General features: G+C 40.1%; 1 protein-coding gene across 1 annotated transcript in view; it reads left to right on the top strand.

The window, feature by feature from the left end:
- LOC111143916 (ADAM metallopeptidase domain 23) overlaps nucleotides 1-19,230 on the top strand; it is a 162,734-nt gene that overhangs the window by 35,090 nt on the left and 108,414 nt on the right. Inside the window, exon 3 of the mRNA XM_022497947.1 lies at nucleotides 6,977-7,053. Within this exon, the coding sequence (XP_022353655.1) occupies nucleotides 6,977-7,053 (77 nt within the window). The remainder of the gene's footprint in view (nucleotides 1-6,976; nucleotides 7,054-19,230) is intronic.

Below are 19,230 nucleotides of genomic sequence, written 5' to 3' on the forward strand. Positions count from 1 at the left end.
CTCAGCTGTCTGCAATCTTCAGTGTTCTGGCCCCTTAAATTTAATGTGCTTGTTACCCATACCATACCATTGGGCAGTTAATCATTCCTGAGTTTTACATGGCATCTTTACAAATAATATTCATTATTATGTTATTTAATTGAAGTATTATGTTTCTTATTCTTTGTGGTTTCTCATCTCCTTCTCCTTACTGCATTATAAACTTTGATATAAATACTAATTCTTCTCGATCTTTACATTGGCCCCATTATCTCACACCAGGTTGGGATTCAGTGCAGATTTGTTAATGGGTTAACCAGTAATCCTGTGAATTGGAACATGCTAGAAGGAAACATGATGATATTCTCTCCCACAAGCTACCTATTTAAATGCATCTTGGGAAGAATTTTCAGCAAATTACCTTAATTTGCAAAATTGCCTTCGTGTAACATTTGCAGCTGTTCGACATCTCAGGAAAATGATTCATATTATTTTAAACACATGACAATGTGAACAAAGTCAAAGCATAATGCCTAATGGTAGTTATCAATAAAAAATATAAAATTTGCAAATTTTGCAGAGTATAAATGCACACTGGATTTTCTAGAAGGTGGCCAGCTCTTTTGGGAGGGAACTTTTAAGGTGGAGCTGACTGATAACCTTTCCAAAACAGTAATATAGTTTTCTTCTTTTTTCTCTTTCTCCTCCTACTTTGCCCACTTCTTCCCAAATTACTGAGCTCTTTCCATGTGGCCAAACTTTTCTAGGAACTTTCGATTACATTATTATATAATTTGATCCTCATCCTCATCCTATTGGCAAGCTATTATTATTATTTATGTTTTAATAACAGAAAATGCTGAGGTTTGGAGGGATGCGGACTTCTGGTGTGAACTTGGCACTTTTTCTCACTGAACTGAAGCAGACACTTCATCTTTCTTCTTTTGATGTGTGACCTTGAACAAAAAATCATTTAACTTCTGTGTGCCTTCTAATAATGTTTTTCTTCTATAAAAAGGCAATCAAACATCCGTTTACTACCTTAACTGCACAGGGTGCCATATTATTCTGATTGGTTGAGATAATTAAAACACAAGAAATATAGGGCATTATTTTTTTAGTTATTGAGAGAGCAAGTGCCTGCACAAGCAGGGGGAGGGGCAGAGGGAGACAGAGAGAGGGAATCCCAAGCAGGCTCCATGCTCAGCACAGAGCCAGGCGTGGGGCTCTATCTCACTACCCCGAGATCATGCACACAGCAGAAATCAAGAATTGGACACTCAACTGACTGAGCCACCCAGCCTCCCCTAGGCCATTATTATTTTTATTATTAATTATTATTATTAATTATTATATAGTTATTATATAAGAGTCTCAATCATATTGGTAATCACCAATGTGCAAACTTAGGATAAGGGATTGGAACTAGGTATAATTAAAAATGGTCAGTTGATGTTTCCTTTTGGACTTTCAAACTCCTAAGATATATTTACATATTTGAGTTTTTTACACTGTACAGGAAAAAGTTCCACAAGCTAGATTTCTGTGTTTCTTGAGCTGTGTGGAGGATAGACCCAGATTAGTTATTTATGGAAAAGCCTCTATGATCTAAAGAAAGGGATGCCTTTTCCTCAAGTTTATTCCAGTTTAAACTTGATTATTTCTTATTTTAATTTAATTATTCAGGTCACTGGACTCTGTGTCTCCTGTGATGCAGAAAGAGCAGAAAACCACTCTGTATAACCACGTTGGTACAAGGCTCCATAATGAAGCTTCTTCCTTCAGCAACTCAACCCATTACAACAAAGCAGGCTGCCTCTAGGATATGAGTAGCTGCTCTCTTCCTTCTTAGTTGGTGAATTTCCAAATCCACCTTCTCTGAAACACCATCAAATGTCCTGAACCTCAAAAGAAAGTGGTGTTTGAGAGTCTATGAAGTTTCCCCCCTATATTTGAAGGGAAGGGAGTAGAAACTCTTGGAGGGTCTATTGAAAAATCAAGAGTAGGGGCAAAAAACCAGAAGCAAAAAAGATAAAGGAAGAGGAAAACAGTTCCTGAAAAGGTTATGGTTTATATACACAGATGGAAACACATACACTATAAGTAAAATATTTTAATGAACATAGAATGAACAATATTGTAGCAGTGAGGGAAAGAACAAAGAAAAAAATTACCTACAGTCTCACTAATAATCAGCTACTTTGCTGTTTTACTTTTTCCGTGATTCTGTCTACTAAGAAAGACAGTTTATTAATCCTGTGTTCTAACTCTAATGACAGCATTTTGATCTTTCTAGCACCTTCTTTCCTAGAAGCCCACAACCCTCTTCTTTAGGAGGCAGAGCTGGAATCTTCCCACTAATGTCTGCTTAGGCCTGCTTCATTCTCTTCAGGGCTTCTGCAGTCCATTTGTAAAACATTTGCTTGTTTTATTGTTATGCTACTCCAGAGAAGTTTTCTTCATTACTTAAATGAGTGTCTCCCTAAGTAAACTGAATATATGTTAAGAGCAGGAGAACTTCTTCCCCATTTTCTTCTGTTTCCCACACCATGCACATTATAGAGTGTACTAAAGCACATCACTTGCTCAGACGACGTTATGATTGATTTCATTGATACCTTAATTCAAGTTGCTCACTTTCTACTGAATTATGACAGTCTCATAATATTTTCTGAATTCTGGGAAAGTGTAAACTTTCCACCCCCTATATTTAGTTACAGTTATGTGTGCACTCTGTAGAAAACACAAATCCTTGCCAAGTAGTAAAGAATACTGAGTGAACGCTCATTATATGTGAGGCATTTTTGCATGAAAACATATGTACTCTGGAAATGCCCGATTTCTATTTCTGTAAGTAGAGAGAGTCATAATTTTCTCTTGTCTTCGTGTCCATATTAACGTCAACTGTTTTAGAATATTAAGTCCCAAGAAAATGTAACCGTGGCTCTTCAGCTTATGTAATATACACGATTGCTCAAAATCATAACATTGTTTGATGATAAGCTGCAAAGCCAGTCTTCACTGGGAACCTGACCATCTTCCAAAGTTATTTAATATGATACCATGAGGTGCCATTTCCTAAAACGGGGGGGGGGGGGGGGACTAGAAAACAAAAGCACATTGTTAAATGTGTAAATTGCGGGCACCCGGGTGGCTCAGTTGGTTAAGCAACTGCCTTCGGCTCAGGTCATGATCCTGGAGTCCCAGGATCAAGTCCCGCATCAGGCCCTCTGCTCATCGGGGAGCTGGCTTCTCCCTCTGCCCCTCGCCCCTTTCATGCTCTCTCTCTCAAATAAATAAAATCTTTAAAAAAAAAATGTGTAAATTGCTCTTCAGTGAAGGAGGTTTGTGTATATAATTGAGTTTAGTTGTTTTTGTTTATAGAGCTCCTGTAATTTCCCTGTGCCAGATTCTGAGTCAAAAGAAATATATCAAGGTGCTTAGGCAACAGCTGTTCTTAGCCCTTCAGGGTGGTAATTCTGAGCCCAGGGATGTGCTTATTCTTGTCGGGAGATGATGCTCTTTGACTGTAAAACCCAGCATTCTTACCCCAGTGCAATTGCAGTGACTGTCCTTGTAAAAACAAGTGTTAGTCATCAAGTCTATTTGACAGATATCCCAAAGGAGAAAATAACCCATTATGACCTTATGTGTGGTTTGTGAACTTTTCTCTGAAGTATTCCTATGATCTAGTTGTGTGCTACTGAACACGTTTCTAAACCTCACTGTACGGTTCCTTCTTTGTAAAAGAAGAGCAATACTTGAGGTAGCCTTTGTATTTTCAGGGGTTTTAGTGGTCCTGGTCGGTTAGGCATCTCTAAAATATTTAATAAACTAAGTGATGTGGCTGCATATTATAAAGCTTTCTACTCATCTTGGCCATTCTTCTAATTTTTTTGGTCATTTGGAAGAAGTAGGTTAATATGAAGTAAAAATGAAGAATATCCAAAAATGTAATTTGGAAAACAATAATGAGGAGGACTTATTTTACCTGATTTGAAACATTTAAATTTGGCAATTATCAAAACTGCATAGTATTTTGTTAAATAAAACATGATCAATTGGTATGGGACACAGAGATTCCAGAAGTTAAAAGCTACTTTAATCATGTCTAAGACAGAGGAGAAATAGAGGAATGATAGAGAAAAGTAGCATTTGTTGGGTACTTATTTCTCTGTACAAATGCTGAATGTATAACAATGGAAAGAGAAAACAACATAAGAAACATAATATACACCATTGTATTGAAATTTTTTAACATGGATACAGATATATAAGATGAGTATACCAATTCTGTTTGAGGTATGTGCAAGGAAGATGAATGCTTGAGGAAATCTTCAGTCTTTTTATAGGAACATGTGCTGCCTCTTTGCATTACAATAAGTTAAAATGTTAAAACCTTCTTACTGATTAAGGTACTACAATCAGATTTTTTTCTTTCCCTATGGAGAAACAGGGATGTTGTTGATGGCATTGTGATTGTTTCAGTTGTTGTAGAGAATAGTCTGTCAATATGTTTGTATCATAATGTTGTTATTTATGGTGGTGAGGATGGTGGTGTTGGTGCTGATGCTGGTGATGGTGGCGATGCTAAGTCATGCGTCACACACTGTGCAGAGTGAGCATGGGGCACGTTTAGAGGCGAGCTTGCTATCTGGGCCACACATCTGTCTTTGAGATCAACCATGTCATTGAGCACATCACACAAAGCCCACCTTTTCAGATTCAGTGTTTGACATTTCCTCTAAAAGTTATTTTCTTTATAGGCCACATTAATTTTTTAAAAAAATTTTAAAAAGGCTTTTTCCCGTATTGATTTTTAAAACTATTTTTGCAAATGTTTTCCACCATGCCCTGAACATCTCTTCTTCTCCTGGCAGGTGGATTCTTAGTCATCTTTTGGAAATTTTTTTTAAACTTCACCTTGTCAGTGAATGGTTCCTGTGGCCCCTGAAGCCTCCTGAGGCTGGCAGCTCTCCCTGCTTCCCTGAAGACAGCCCTTGAGGGCAGGGGCTGAGTCCTAGACCTCTTTATGCACACAGTGGGACTTAACACCTGTGTGGGGAGTGAATAGATAAAAAACAAAAGGAAAATCCCAATATTAATGTTATTTGGTAGCACCTTCATTAAATTCTATTAAACTGAATCTTGTCACATTGACTCATAATCAACGTATTTAATGACATTCAAATTGTGTTACTCCCACCAAGTCTAGAACATGGGGTAAGTGGTTCCCACCAGCTACTTTATTTTACAACAGGCTTTTGTTGGGGTTTGTATTTGTCTCATTGCTTATTTGATGTAAGGTCAGCCTTTTAGTGGTTACTGTCAGGTCTTTTTAGTGTTTATAAAGTTGCTCAAGGAGGTCCATTTATCACCTTTTTAGGGCCAGGGTGACATTAATGAACTCTAATTTGCTGTTTAATATTTTTTAAAAAGATTTAATTTATTTCTTTGACAGAGAGAGAGAGAGAGCACAAGCAGGGAGAGTGGCAGGCAGAGGGAGAAAGAGAAGCAGGCTCTCCACAGGGCAGGCAGGGGATCCCGATGTGGGACTCGAACCCAGGACCCCGGGATCATGACCTGAGCTGAAGACAGTCATTTAACCAACTGAGCCACCCAGGCGCTCCTCTTTAATATTCTTAATAGAACATAGGCCTAAGGGCTTATCTTATTCCTCAGGAAGTAAGTTTTCTTTTTTTAAAAACTTTTGGGACTCAGAAATGGAAAAATTTTCCCTTGTACAAATTATTCATCAAAATCTTCATGTAAAAATTAAGGCTTCAAGACACAGAATGAATTTAGATTAAAGAGTATATGATAATTGTGTCAGAAGATAGAGGTTCTGCTGCTGCTGATGGAGACCTCATTGAACAAGACAGTAATTTCCTTCTCTGTCATGTAGTTGTCTGCGTGCAGGAAGCCCAGATCAAGTGCGATGACCCTGTTCTACATGGTTCTTTGGGGTTTGGCGTGGTGTGCCAAGGTGTCAGGAATTTGGGCTCCTTCTTTCTCATTGCTTTGTATTTAAAATTTAATATTTGTTAATTTCCTTTTTATTTTGTATTTTGGTTATTATAGTGATTATCCCATCAGCAGTTGTGCTTGACTAGGGACCATGTCATAGATGATTTGTGACACCACTGAGCCTTAGGAATGAAGTCTGCAGGAAGGATGTTTGTGAGTAGGGAGAGGGAGTGACTGTAGGTGTTGCATTTATCCTTCTTTGTTCGGTTGTTGTTGTTTTTTTTTTCTGATGGGAGATAAAGGAGAATTTTATCTTGGGTGGTACTTTAACAAAACTACATTGATTCATTAATTTGCATTTGTTAAAGATACTTCCATGAACTAAGTTAATCTTCAACATTTAGTACATATGACTCAGGTTTAGATGAGATAATCTTTGTATTTTGAGCTAAGGCACAATAACAACAGTATTTGTAAATGTATGACCCTTAAAGGGGACAGAAACTCTGAATATTCATAAGGGGCATGGTTCTAAGTGCTTTCCAAAGGGAAAAGGTTGCATTTTACTGACACATTCTGCTGATACACCATTTAGAGAAAGTTCCAATTTCTGATGAAGAGCCGAGCACTGACATGATTTTTCACTTAGGTGTGCAGAAAGAATTTATTAGCTTTGTGCACAAAAATAGGCTGAAATCAAGCCTTAATTAGTCAGACTTTTGCATAATTCATCATAGTCACTTTGAAAGTCCAGCTGAATATGCTCTTGATTTTTATCACAATGGGTTCATTTTAAAGGACTGATTGTCTTTTATTAGTTCTTTGCTACACAGGTATTTACGTCTTCCAAGTGAAGCCACGACAATGCACCTAGTATCTTTTTAAAGAAATGGATTGTTACACAAGAATCTCAGAAGAAGTGCATCAATCCATAAAAATGTTTTTCTTATTTAATATCATTGATATCAATACAATAGCTTTAAAGACAGGAAAGTAAGCTAAGGTTCTTTCTGTCTCTTTGAATCCATAGGCTGTCCATCTGGCCCAGGCAAGCTTCCAGATTGAAGCCTTTGGCTCCAAATTCATTCTTGACCTCGCACTGAACAAGTAAGTATTTAGTTATAATAATCCTGCTAAGAAGCAAGTGCAATAAAACTTTACTTCATAATGATGCTTTAGTCAAAATAGTGCCCTTGTTGAAGCAATTGATATTCTCTAGTGATTATGTCATATTGCACTTAAAGAAAAATATAAAAGCCTGAGGTTAATTCTTTTTTTTTCTTTTCCTGAAAAAAAAGGCATTTAACGTTTAATTTGTTAAATATCTCAGATACAGTACTGTATGATTTTAAATGGAATAAATATTGAAGTAATGCTAGTTAATTAAATGTTAACTATAATGATTACTATATAGGAAGCATGATAAATCACTGACTCAAGTATAATTAGACGTAAGTCTAGAAATTTCTTCCATTTTACTTTTCATTATGCAGTTTGCATGGCTTTCGTACAAAGAACAAAGAAAATGATAACTTGCAATGCTGATGTTGAGAAGGTTCTTTGCTTCGTAATTTTCTCTAATACAGTTTCTTAGGGATTTGGTCCTGATGAAAATTCACCTAGCTTTTCTCTGAGCATGTGTTTATGTTGATACTTAAGTGCTGTTTCCTAAGTTGGAACCAGTTGTACAGATATCTTTGTACAAAGCACGAACAAGAGCTATTTACTTAAGCAGGACTCTTTAGCTTCTAATTGAGCTAGCAGTGAGACTTTCTTTGGTGAAAGATATGTCCTGTATGATTTTCTGTAGCTGAGGGAGCTCCAATCATTATTTTACATTCTTAGCAGTATTTTGACCAGGACGGCATCTTTGCCAGAAAGACACCACGTAATGCTATCAGACACTATAATGTAGGTGACCACAGTCAATATCTGAGAAATTGCAAAAGAGTATAAAGAACAACTATTAAATTTCTTGTATGCCAAATTCTGTGAGCTCTGCAGAAAAAAATGCAGAGTCAGCATGGGTGCTCCTTACTCAAGTGTTATTGCAGCTTTAAGTCAGAATGAATCAGCAGAACTCAGAATTTCCTGCGGTAAAGGTGTTGCAGGTTTTCCTCTTTGAGTCTGCTGGGCATTGGTTGAGCGTCTTTTCATCCTGCTGTGTCAGCACTGTATCTGCCCAAGAGATTTGTCTTGCCAAATCTTAGACTATGTTGAGTAGCAAGGAATGGCTAATTTTAGTTTGTTTAAGGCCCTCTATTCCTTTAACTCTTACTGCAATGGAGACTGCCATTCCAGGCTGAAGGGTGGTGATAGCAACCAACATTGCCATGTGTTTTGAACATGAAGACATCATAGCCACAGCAGAGCCCCCATAACCAAGGAAGGCTCACGTGGGGTGTCCACTGGACACAGAGGTCTGAAGACACCTCAGAACATTATTGACCTCTAGTATTAACATGCAGAGGAATCAAGTTGAGTACATACTCTGAGTGGTCCTTGCCTCGAAGAGCTTATAGTCTAGTCGGGAAACACTGATAGATAAATATATAATTTTAGAAGAGTGTGGGATTTGCTGTGCTAGAGATAAGCATGGGGTGCTATGCGAGCACCAAAGAGGCAGCTCTGCAGGCAGGAGGAGTGTGAAAAGTCATCCTGGAAATGGTGATGGTTGAGCTAAATCTTGGAGGGCAGGAGTTCATGAGTGAGAAGTGTTGGGGATGGGTGGAAGGGGGAGAGGAAATGGAGAGCTGTATGTAGACAGAGGAAAGAGTGTGTGCTAAGGAGGCAGGGGTATCTCGTTGTGCGGCATGTTCAGGAAGCATGAGATTTTTGTTGAACTTCCTGGTAAATTACAAGGCGGAGGCAGAGGGACATGAGTCAGGATAGGTAGGCCCAGGGACATCTCAACTCATGGAAGATCTTGTATGTCATGCTTAAGATCTTGGCCATTATCCCCTGGTGTCTGAAAAATGAAGTAAGGGGAACAAACAGAATTTCTGCTCTCGGGAAGTGCTAAGAGGCACGGAGAGGAAATGCTTTCAAGAAATCTTCAGTTGATAAAAATCATTAGGAAAACTTGGATGTAGATAACACAGCAAAATGAAGAGTTAAAGTTGGCAGGTGCCTTGTTTGGATAGCTAGGCAGAAGGTTGTATCCAGATGAAATGGGCAACACAGGGAACAACTGGCTAAATGATGAAGAGAAAAAGATGTGAAATTGGAATTGATTTGAAGGGTTTGGGACATACATGAGGCCGTGTTTAGGAGATTGGTGGTGTAATAATCTGAAGCTCAGGGAAGAGTTGGGGACTGGAGGGGCACATGGGTTGCTCAGTTGGTTAAGCTCAAATCATATCTCAGGGTTCTGGGATCGAGCTCCGCATTGAGCTCTCCTGATCAGTGGGGAGTCTGCTTCTCCTTCTCTCTCCCTCTTCTGTGCCTTGTGAGCACGTGCTCTCTCTCTCTCACTCACTCGGTCTCTTAAACAAACAAACAAACAAACAAATAAATAAATCTTTAAATAAAAGAGAGAGAGAGATGGGGGCTAGAGACTATAGGGAGTTATTCCCATATAATGTTAATAATGACAAGGATGGTTGTGAATGAGATTGCCCAGGGAGGATAGGTAGAACAAGAACAGAAGCTGGGAGGATAGTTAAGAGTTGAGGAGAGGAAGAGAAACCCATGAAGAGACAGAGACTGAGTGCTCAGAGAAATGGGGGGAGAATCGGGAGAATGAATAAATTGAGAAGTTCACAACAAAAAGATGTGATTTATGGCCTCACATGCAAAAGGATCTAGTGAGATAAGGAGCCAAGATTGCCCTTTGTATTTATCCATTAAGCTATCACTGGTCTGAAGGCAGTAAGTTTCAGTGGAGCTCTGGGGGTAGAAGCCACATCCCAATAGGCTGGCAGTGACTGAGAGGAGGTGATGTGAAGACAGCAGGTGTCCACCGAAGAGGTTTGGGTGAGAGGGAAAGAGGAGGAGGGCAGTGGCCAGTAGAAGACACTGGCGCCAAGCAATGGGCTGGTAGGTGTAACACAGCAAGTTGATAGGCTGAGCAATGGGAGCTAGAAAGAGGGACAGGTGAAGATGCAGAAGAGACAGGAGTTAATTTACAGAGCCAGATCTGGGTGAGGACAAAAAGTCATGAGACCAATAGCACAAGGGCAGAATGTGGTTTTGAACCAGGAGGGACAGTGCATTCCCAACCTTTGGGTGTATGCAGGTAGAGATTGGTTTGGAGGTGAAGGAATGGCATTTGGGAAATGCCTCTTGAGATTTCCTTCTTGAGGATAGCCTTATCTGCCATGGGGATTTGATGGTCAGGGAGGATGGGTTGAGGGTGAGAAAAATGATGAAAATTTAGGCTAATTGCTGGAGGGATGGTGAGGAAGCTTACCAAGGTCGTGTTGAACAATGTATGAGCAACCATCATTAGAAATGATATGTTACATGTCAGTCTTTGAGTCATTCTTCCTGATGGTGTTTTTGTTTTGTTTTGTTTTGTTTTGTTTTCCTCCTTAACCTGGCATGCTCCATCAGTTAAGTATATGAAAGAAAAAAAGGAGGCAGATTGTGGATCAGGTTTTCTGGTGGTAGCACAGGGGAAGAAGAGTGGAGACACAGCTCTTTGAATACTGGTGAATTACTTGGGTAGTTAAGTATCCGTGTTTGGGCTGGGCAAGAAGAGAGATGAGGTCAGGTGGAGATTAGAGACTGAGCTGGGAGAAAATGGAGGTCTTTGTAGGGAAAAGTAAATGCAGTGGAAAGGAGGCATGAGAGCTGTCTGTACTCGTGTGATATCTCCCTGGTGCAGAGTCTCGCGTCTTCTGAGCTCAGCATGATTGTGCGATTCTGGTGCGACCCAGAGATGGGGAATTGTATAAAAGTATGATGTGTGTGGACTGGGTACATCTCTAGTTTAAGTGACTTTCAATGGCTGGGGTTAACTAAAAAGTCTGATCCATGTTAGAGTAAACTAAATTAATCAGTCACAGAGGAACTGAAAGAGCTTTTGAGGAAAGAGGGATCTCATTTCTACCATGGAGTGGCCACACCATTTACAACAATTTTAAATTGTTGGAGAATAGAAAAGAAAAATGTATATGGTAAGTATGTGGGCTCAGTGAAGGAATGAGAGCATATGGATATCAACACAAACTAATCAAAGCGGTGGCCACGGAATCTAAATGGTTCATGCATTTGCCAGGCCTATACTGCCAGCTTATGAAGACTACCTGAGGTGGGTTCCTGACAGGGGAGACTTGCTGACTCTGTGCTTTTATAGTTTGGACAAGTAAGGCCCTGGCTTGCTGAGGCATCTCATGGCAGAGATGTGTGTTTTATTGGTTTGTTCAACAAATGTTGAGCAAGCATCCATTGTATGCCTGGGACCACAGTGGTGCTGATGCTGCTGGGAATAGGATGGGGAGGGTCCCCACCTCCCGCCATAGAGCTTCACTCTCTCACTAAAGACAGATCATATGTGATCAGAGGAGCCACACGTGGAGGTGGCCAACATGATTTGGATATCACAGAAGCCAGAAGGTCTGTCAGAGGAGGGACATTGAGTTGAAACCTGATTGTCAAATATGAGTCACCACCAGAGCTAGAAAGCTGAGGACATGGGGAGAGTAAGTGCAGTGGGGTGGAATGAGGAGAAGAGGTCAAGAGGAAGCCCTGTAGCCAGATCATGAAGGGCCATCACCCACAGAGCCTCTACAGAGATGTGTTTGGTGGAAAGCCATTGGAGGGCAGTAAGCATGGATGTCACACCGTTGGATTTACATGTTACTTAGCCTAAAAAAAATCCTTGCTGCAGCCTCACAGGACTTTTGGTCATTTTCCTTTTAGGATATTCCCCCTTTCAATTTTGTTTTGTTTCCCTTCTAGAATAACTGTTTTTCCAAGTTCAGAATCTTTAAAAAGTTTTACTAGATTAACAATGTTTAGTGTATATTGATCCTGGAAGTCCGGGGGAGTCCAATGATTGTCTCCTTCATACTTGTGGTTGGAATTATGCCAAAGCCTATTACCTACCATTTAATTTGCTGGTGTCTTCACCTGTTTTAGGGAATAACAGTAATCCGAGCTACATAAAGGTTGTGAGAGCACAGGTTCTAGAATCAGACAACCTGAGTTTGAATCTGAGGGCTGCCATTTACTAGCCGTGTGACCTTGGGCAAGTTTCTTCTTTTTAGTAACAGTTTAAATAACTCACATGCCATAAAATTCACTCATTTAAAGTGTGCCATCCAGTGTGTTATATTCACAGACTTGTGCAATTATATCACCATCTAATTCCAGAACATTTTTGTTTCTCCACAAAGAAACCCTGTACCTTTCCTTTCCCCTCTTCTCTAAGCCCTTGGCAACCACTCATCTACTTTTTGTCTCTGTGCATTTGCCTGTTCTGGGCATTTCTTATAAATGAATTCATACAGCTTGTAGCCTTTTGTGACGCCCCTCTTACTTAGCATAATGTTTTCAAGGTTCATCTATGCTGCATCAAATAATACGACATTGTGGCGCACTTAAGTGGCTCAGTCAGTTCAGTGTCTGACTCTAGATTTTAGCTCCAGTCATGATCTCAAGGTTGTGGGATCAAGACCCGAGTTGGCTCCACACTGGCTCTGGAGCCTGCTTAGATTCTCTCTCTTCCTCTGCCCCCCACCCTTGTGTATGCGTATGTTCTCTCTCTCAAACAAACAAACAAACAAACAAATAAATAAGAAAAGAGAAGGAAGTTCCTAAAACTAAATAAAGAAATACATAATAGGCCATTGTGTGGGTATATTATTAACTTCTTAAACTTTAGTTTTCTTCTTAAGCTGCAGGTTGTTGTAAGGATTAAATGATATCATGTGTGGTACTTATACATGTCTTCTAATTGGAAAGGGTGCATTCAATGCTGTGGACTGAATTGTGCCTCTTAAAAATTCCTGTATTGAAGTCTTAACCCCCAACATGACTGTCTTTGGAAATAGAGCCTATAAGGAGTTAATTAGGTTAAGTGAAGTTATAGGGTGGATCCCTGATCTGATAGGATTAGTGTTCTTATAAGAAGAGACATCAGACAGTCCCCCCCTCAGTGTGCGTGTGCGTGTGTCTGTGTGTGTTGGGGGATTCAGCATTAAAGAGTCATTGATCTCACCGAGCTTCTGATCTGATGAGAACAGCATAAGTCCATTTTTGTTTCAGTCAGCATTTTTTCTGACTTTGTAGATGAGAAGAGGGTGGTATACCATATGATCTTTTCCCTGCTGAAAGAGGACTGAAGAAAAAATTAGAGTGTTAATTGGGCAGTTGGGCCTGTGGTTGGTATGCACTGAAGGTAGTGAGCATAGGTGTGTAGAACCTGACATCCACTGGGCCATAATCTGGGTATTAACAGGGTTGCTTTATCTAAAATGATGGAACTAGGCTTTGAGAGTGTCTCACACCAGCATATCTAGTTTTGGAAAAGGTGGGGAATCGCTTGGTGCTTCTAGATTCCACTCAGCAGTCAGAACAAATATTCAGGTACTTGTTACGGTAACTCTTCTGCGTGGAACCAGGTAGCTAGGCTGAGTCAGTCTACCTCTGTGGGCTCATAGGAAAGCCCCTTAATCCAAGGCTACAGCCACATTCTCCAATGTCACTTATTAGGAAAATTGTATTTGGGGGTCAAAGCTTGTCCCATACAGCCCCATTCTTTCATGTACATACTCTGTTGGATAGAACATGGAGTGGTAACTGGCCCCCCAACAAAGGTTAAGCCTTCTGTATCCTCCAACAAACCTATGAGAGACACTGCTAGACCTGGATCATGATGAGATTTGGCCTTGAGATACATACATAGGTAGTGGTGACATTTGACATTGGGCCACCCCAAATCTCAGAAAAATCAGTGTAGCATGCCCAGCTGAGAGAAGTACCCAGACCTCAACTACGATGCTCTTCTATGTGGAGCTAGGTGATGTTTCCCTTCACTCAGGGATGGGGTCTGAGGTGTGTATTGATGAGTGTGTGCAGAATGGTGGGGCAGTGTAAGGATGCAGATGGTTAAAGTGGTTTTAGTGTCACCACATGGAAAGGGAGGCACTCAAAGAAGTGTTAAGTGTAAAGGCATGATGAAAAACTCAAAGTAATGCATTCAGTAAGGTAGTTCTGGATTTAGGAAAAAGTCTTTGTTCTCATTTTTTTCTGGGAATCAGGGGTGTTTGATTTAAGCTGAATATTTAGAAAATGCTGATTTAAAGAAATATATGCACACAGTAATTTGCTCATTAAAAGTAGTTCATGCAATGCTTTTGAAAGAAGAAAAGAGCCACACTGATGTAGTTTCAGTTAGGTTAAATAAAGTGCCTGACTTTTGTGTTGATTATTATGGTTAATTTATTCTTCATTCAGTCAACAAACATTTACTGAGCATCTTGTTTGCATAAGATACTGTGCTGAGCGACCCAGGAAATTCAGAGCTGTGTAAGAGAATTCTCCTCTTTGGGAAACCACAGTAGGAAAAATGGGATTAAAACATATACAAATAGTATTAAAACATGATAGGAAGTGAGGCCTTGGTGCCAAGGGGAGGTTTTATTGGGAAGGTGGGATTCGATGGTTCATCTTAAAGGATGCTGTCTTGGCTTCAGGTGCCTTGGTAGCAGAATCTGAGGCAAACATTCCAGGAATACCTTCAGAGAGTGGGGAAGTGAGATGTGGAAGAGAAGGGAGCTGAAAAAAGCTGATTTCCCACTGGGGCTCATTCCTGCTGAGGGAACCCTGGCAGTTGGGGAATTCTTCCCTAGAATGTCATCCAACTGAGGGGTGAGAAACCAGGAGTTTTGTCCACCAACTGCCAGTCTGTTGTTGGTTGAGGGCTGTTTCTGGGGGCAATAATTCTTGAGTACTTCCAGTGCCTCCTCTTAGTTAGAGAACATGTCCTGGGGCCAGGATCTGGGTCTTCCCAGTCAGCTGCCTGCAGCTGCCCCCCAATCCCCCCACTCCCCACACTGCCCCATGGGCCAGGGCAGAGTGGGGCAGGGCAGAGTCTGCTACATGCACATGCTTTCCAGCTGGGGAGATATGGGAGGGAGAAAAGCACATTGCACACAGGGAAGTGGAGGAGCAAAGGTATAGGTGTGGGGAGCAGGAAAGCCTCAGATTCCTGTAGGGAGTGAAGACTGGTGAACCCCTTCACTCAAAGAAGCTGAAACTATCAAGGAGTAGATGGAAGGCAAACTGCCCTTTTGGATTCATTGGATTCTAAGTGGAAAATTTAGTCTCTTTCAGCTCTGCAGATTTGGAGATTTGAACTTAAATTTGGTTTGTAAGAAGGAACATTTAGAGAAGAGACAGGCTTCCTGCCCCATTTTCCTTTCATGAGTGAATAGGACCAGGAGTTGGGACCAGGAGTTAGTGGCTAAAGAAGAGTATGAGGCAGATGGCCTGTATGCTAGCCCAAGACTGAACTGTTCTGTCTTCCATCTCAGTTTGTGGATTTGTAGGACTTCTGAAACAAGATTGGCTGGTGAAGTATGCCAGTGATGACCCCTCACTTCCATCTTATTTTCTGCCCATTGGTCGTAATTCATAGGCTAAGTCCTCTATTTCCTGACTTCTGATGTCTGCAGAAGGAAGGCTTTCTGCTACAGTAGCAATGATGATGATGGACCCTCTGCTAAGCCCTTTACCCATTTTCTCCTATTTAAATACCTTTAGACCCCTGTGAGGAAGATGTGAAAATCCCCATTTTACAGCTGAGCAGCTTGAGGACTGGTGAGATTTAGTCCTGTGTTGGGATTCAGCATGGGATTCAGTCTGGAGTCTTATTCAGTTCTGCTTTGATCACAGCACTGGACTGTTAAATTACAAATGAACTGGGCATAATGCTAATGATTGCTCATCTGTTCACATTAAGTAGGAAAAAAGAATTGAACTATTTTAGTCAAATTTAACAATGTAAAGAAAACCCAGACGTCCCCAGTAGGATTTCAAATAATCCATTTGTTGAGCAGACCATCTGTGTGGGCTGAACTGTGTCCCTCCTGAATTCATATGTTGAAGTCCTAACCCTTAGTACCTCAGAATGTAACCATATTTGGAGAAAAGGACTTTATTATTATTTTTTTAAGATTTTATTTATTTGAGAGAGAGAGAGAGTGAGCACGTGCATGAGTTGGTGGAGAGGCAGAGGGACAAGGAGTCTCCTGGCTGGGTGGGGAGCCAGATGTGTGGGACTTGATCCCAGATCCCGAAATCATGACTTGAGCTGAAATCAAATGCTTAACTGACTGAGCAACCCACGGGCTCCTGGAGAAAAGGACTTTAAAGAGGTGATTAAGTTAAAATTAAGTCTTTAGGGTAGGCCCTAACCCAATATGACCAGTGTTCCTATAAGAAGAAGAAATTTGGACAAAGACCTCTGTGTGCACAGAGGAAAGACCATATGAAGACACTGTGGGAAGGTGGCCATCTGCAAGCCAAGGAGAGGGATCTCAGAGGAAACCAACCCTGTGCACGCCGTGATCTTGGACTTCCAATCTCCAGGACCAGGAGGAAATACGTTTCTGTTGTTTCAGTTGCCAGGCTATGGTACTTTGTTATGGTGGCCTTAAAAAATGAGCCCACATCCTAATTCATTTATTACTTATTGCAGTGAGACATTCAGCATTAAGCTGCCACTTATTAATTGGTAGATCTTTCCTAGCTAATATTCCTACTATAATTTCCAAGTACTGTTTTGAGAGATTATGGTCTCTTTTGCATTTATGTACTTTAGGAAGGGTCAAACTATTTTGGTGGCTTTGAAGACATTTCTGTGATGATGAGGAATCTTAACAGGTAGAGGTCCTCAAAGTTGCCCTAAGTATTGATTGCCACTGTGTCATGTGTAGTATGATGTGGATGAATATTGACTTTCATATGTCCTAGAAGCCCTAGAGTGTTCTAAGTTTCCCATTGCTGTCAGGGATGAGCTGCTGCTGGGTTTCCTCTCCTGCAGGCATCTTTTCCTGTCTAGGTCTGAACATTTTGATTCTGTAGTGCTGGGTAGCTCTTCTTTTTGCCATATTTTCTCGGAGGAGGTGAGTACATTTTAGGTCTCCCTTGGTATTTCTGGTTGGAGAGTTAACCCCGTATTGCTTTGGATGCTTTGGATGTTATTACTGTCATTTGCTTTTGATGACACATCTATATGCTGGTGGATTGGGTACAGAAACTTGACAAATGTTAATAAAGTAAGTATTGCCTACATATTAATAGGTTCTAGTACCAGTTTTTAGGATGTGTATCTGACCTAATTTCAAAATAGTTTGAGAAATGACTTTCATAGTTAAACATAATAATAACAGAAACATTAAAAATAAAATCTGAATTAAACCATTGGTATTTATGTACTGGTTATTTCCATAGGTAGATGAGATTTAGTATAACTCTTGGGTGGTTAAAGACAGTGGATGTTTGCCCTCTGCCTGTGGTAATTATGAGACTTTCTTATCCCATACCCTCTTGCCTATTGACAATAATTGTTATAGGTGTTGGAACCCAGGGAAATGAAACACCAGGCTGAGGAAATAAGGAGGGTCATAAGGGCTAGATTTAGACTCTTAAGTTCCCAGAGATAATACTGTGATTGGCCAGAAAAGAGAAATCTGTGGCTATAGCCTCTAGTACCACAGAGAAAAAAAAAAAGTCATCTAAGAATTTCTAGCAAGATCAAAGGGATCTAACTGTCAGTGGGATCATATTGCACTATTTATTTAATTGAGGAAATAGAAGACATAGGTAATGAATTAAGAGACTATGTCTTCACTAATGATTAAAAAAGACCCTTTCCAGGTATCCACCCTAAGGTACAATGTGGGCAAGTAAAACTTGAATCTGATTAATTCTTTGGCCACTTCTTGGTCTTTTTTATTTTTTATTTTTTTAAGTAGGCTCCACACCCAGAGTAGGACTTGAATTCATGACCCTGAGATCAGGAGTTGCATGCTCTCCTGCCTGAGCCAACCGGGCACTTCACTTCTTGGTCTTTTGAAGACAGATATATTTATAAAAATTGTGGCAGAAGTTAATCTTGACAAAAAATTGAAAAGCAGAGAGGATTAGATGATACTAGGCATCTGAGATGAGTTAATCATGGTAGTTACTGAATGTAGAGCTTATTTTTCTGACAGGTGAGAAAAGCCACATTCTGGGGGGTATAATTACCATTATCTGATAAAAGAAGTTTATCTGTCTGTCTTGAGATATAAACGTTTTCCTGTCACAGAGGAACATCCTTTTTGCTCTGATGTTGCCACGACGTTAGATTGCATAATCGTTAATATCTGCAACCATGGTTTTGTGAATGATAAAGAAATGTTACACTTAAATGGACATTTCATATTGACACTCTCTATTAGCCAAGTGCATGAAATTCTTTCTAGCCTTGGCAGATTTATCAATAGATTTCCATGGATTGAAACCTTTTATAAACCATTCCGAGCACTTCTTATTTCAGAAATGCGTATTTAGTACCTGCTAAGTGCCAGACATTGTTGAAGCCACCAAAGAGAAGTCCTCCCCTCATGAAGCTTACAGAATAATGGAAGAGAAAAAAGTTTATAGCTGTTTAAGTGACAGTCTGAATTGTGCCATGGTGGGGTTGGGGGGCGGGGCGGGGTTTAGGGGGAGGAAGAAAGGATGCTTTTTTCACACGTAGTAGGGGTGGGAATGGATGGGAAACTTAGATGTCTAAGCTCAGATCTGAGACTTAAGAGTTGGCCAAAGGTTTGAGGGTTAGAATGTGAGGGTCTGAAGGTAAGCAAGAAAGGTGAGAGATGGAGTGAGAGAAAAAGCAGGCTTAGAGAAAGAAACAAAATCGCGCAGCTAGTAAGTGACAGAGTCAGGATCAGAACTCAGTGGTGCCCACTATCACAGCCTTTGAGAGTTGAGACACTTTTTAGTGATGAAGGAATCCCACTGGAATTATGTTTGAAAAACTCTACAAAGGTGAACCTCAGATAAATAAATTCTGCATCACTTGTCTTTTACATCTTGCTTTATTTTCAGTACTACTATACTTTGTGTAAATCTAGCCTTAAACAATACTATATTAAAATTTCCTCTTACTACAGTATAGATTTATATAAAGTAAGAGCTTGACATCAGATAAAAGGGCTCATTAAGATTCTTGGCCATCTGATACCAATAAGAAGTGTGTTATTTCTAGAACCATTGTTTTTGATGATTCATAGGCTAGAATCATCATTTAGAGTCATTTTCCCTAATCCTTTAAAATTAATTGTAATA

Source organism: Enhydra lutris, unplaced genomic scaffold (assembly GCF_002288905.1).
Source record: "Enhydra lutris kenyoni isolate GAN:26980312 unplaced genomic scaffold, ASM228890v2 scaffoldscaffold1, whole genome shotgun sequence".
In the NCBI taxonomy this organism is placed as follows: domain Eukaryota; kingdom Metazoa; phylum Chordata; class Mammalia; order Carnivora; family Mustelidae; genus Enhydra; species Enhydra lutris.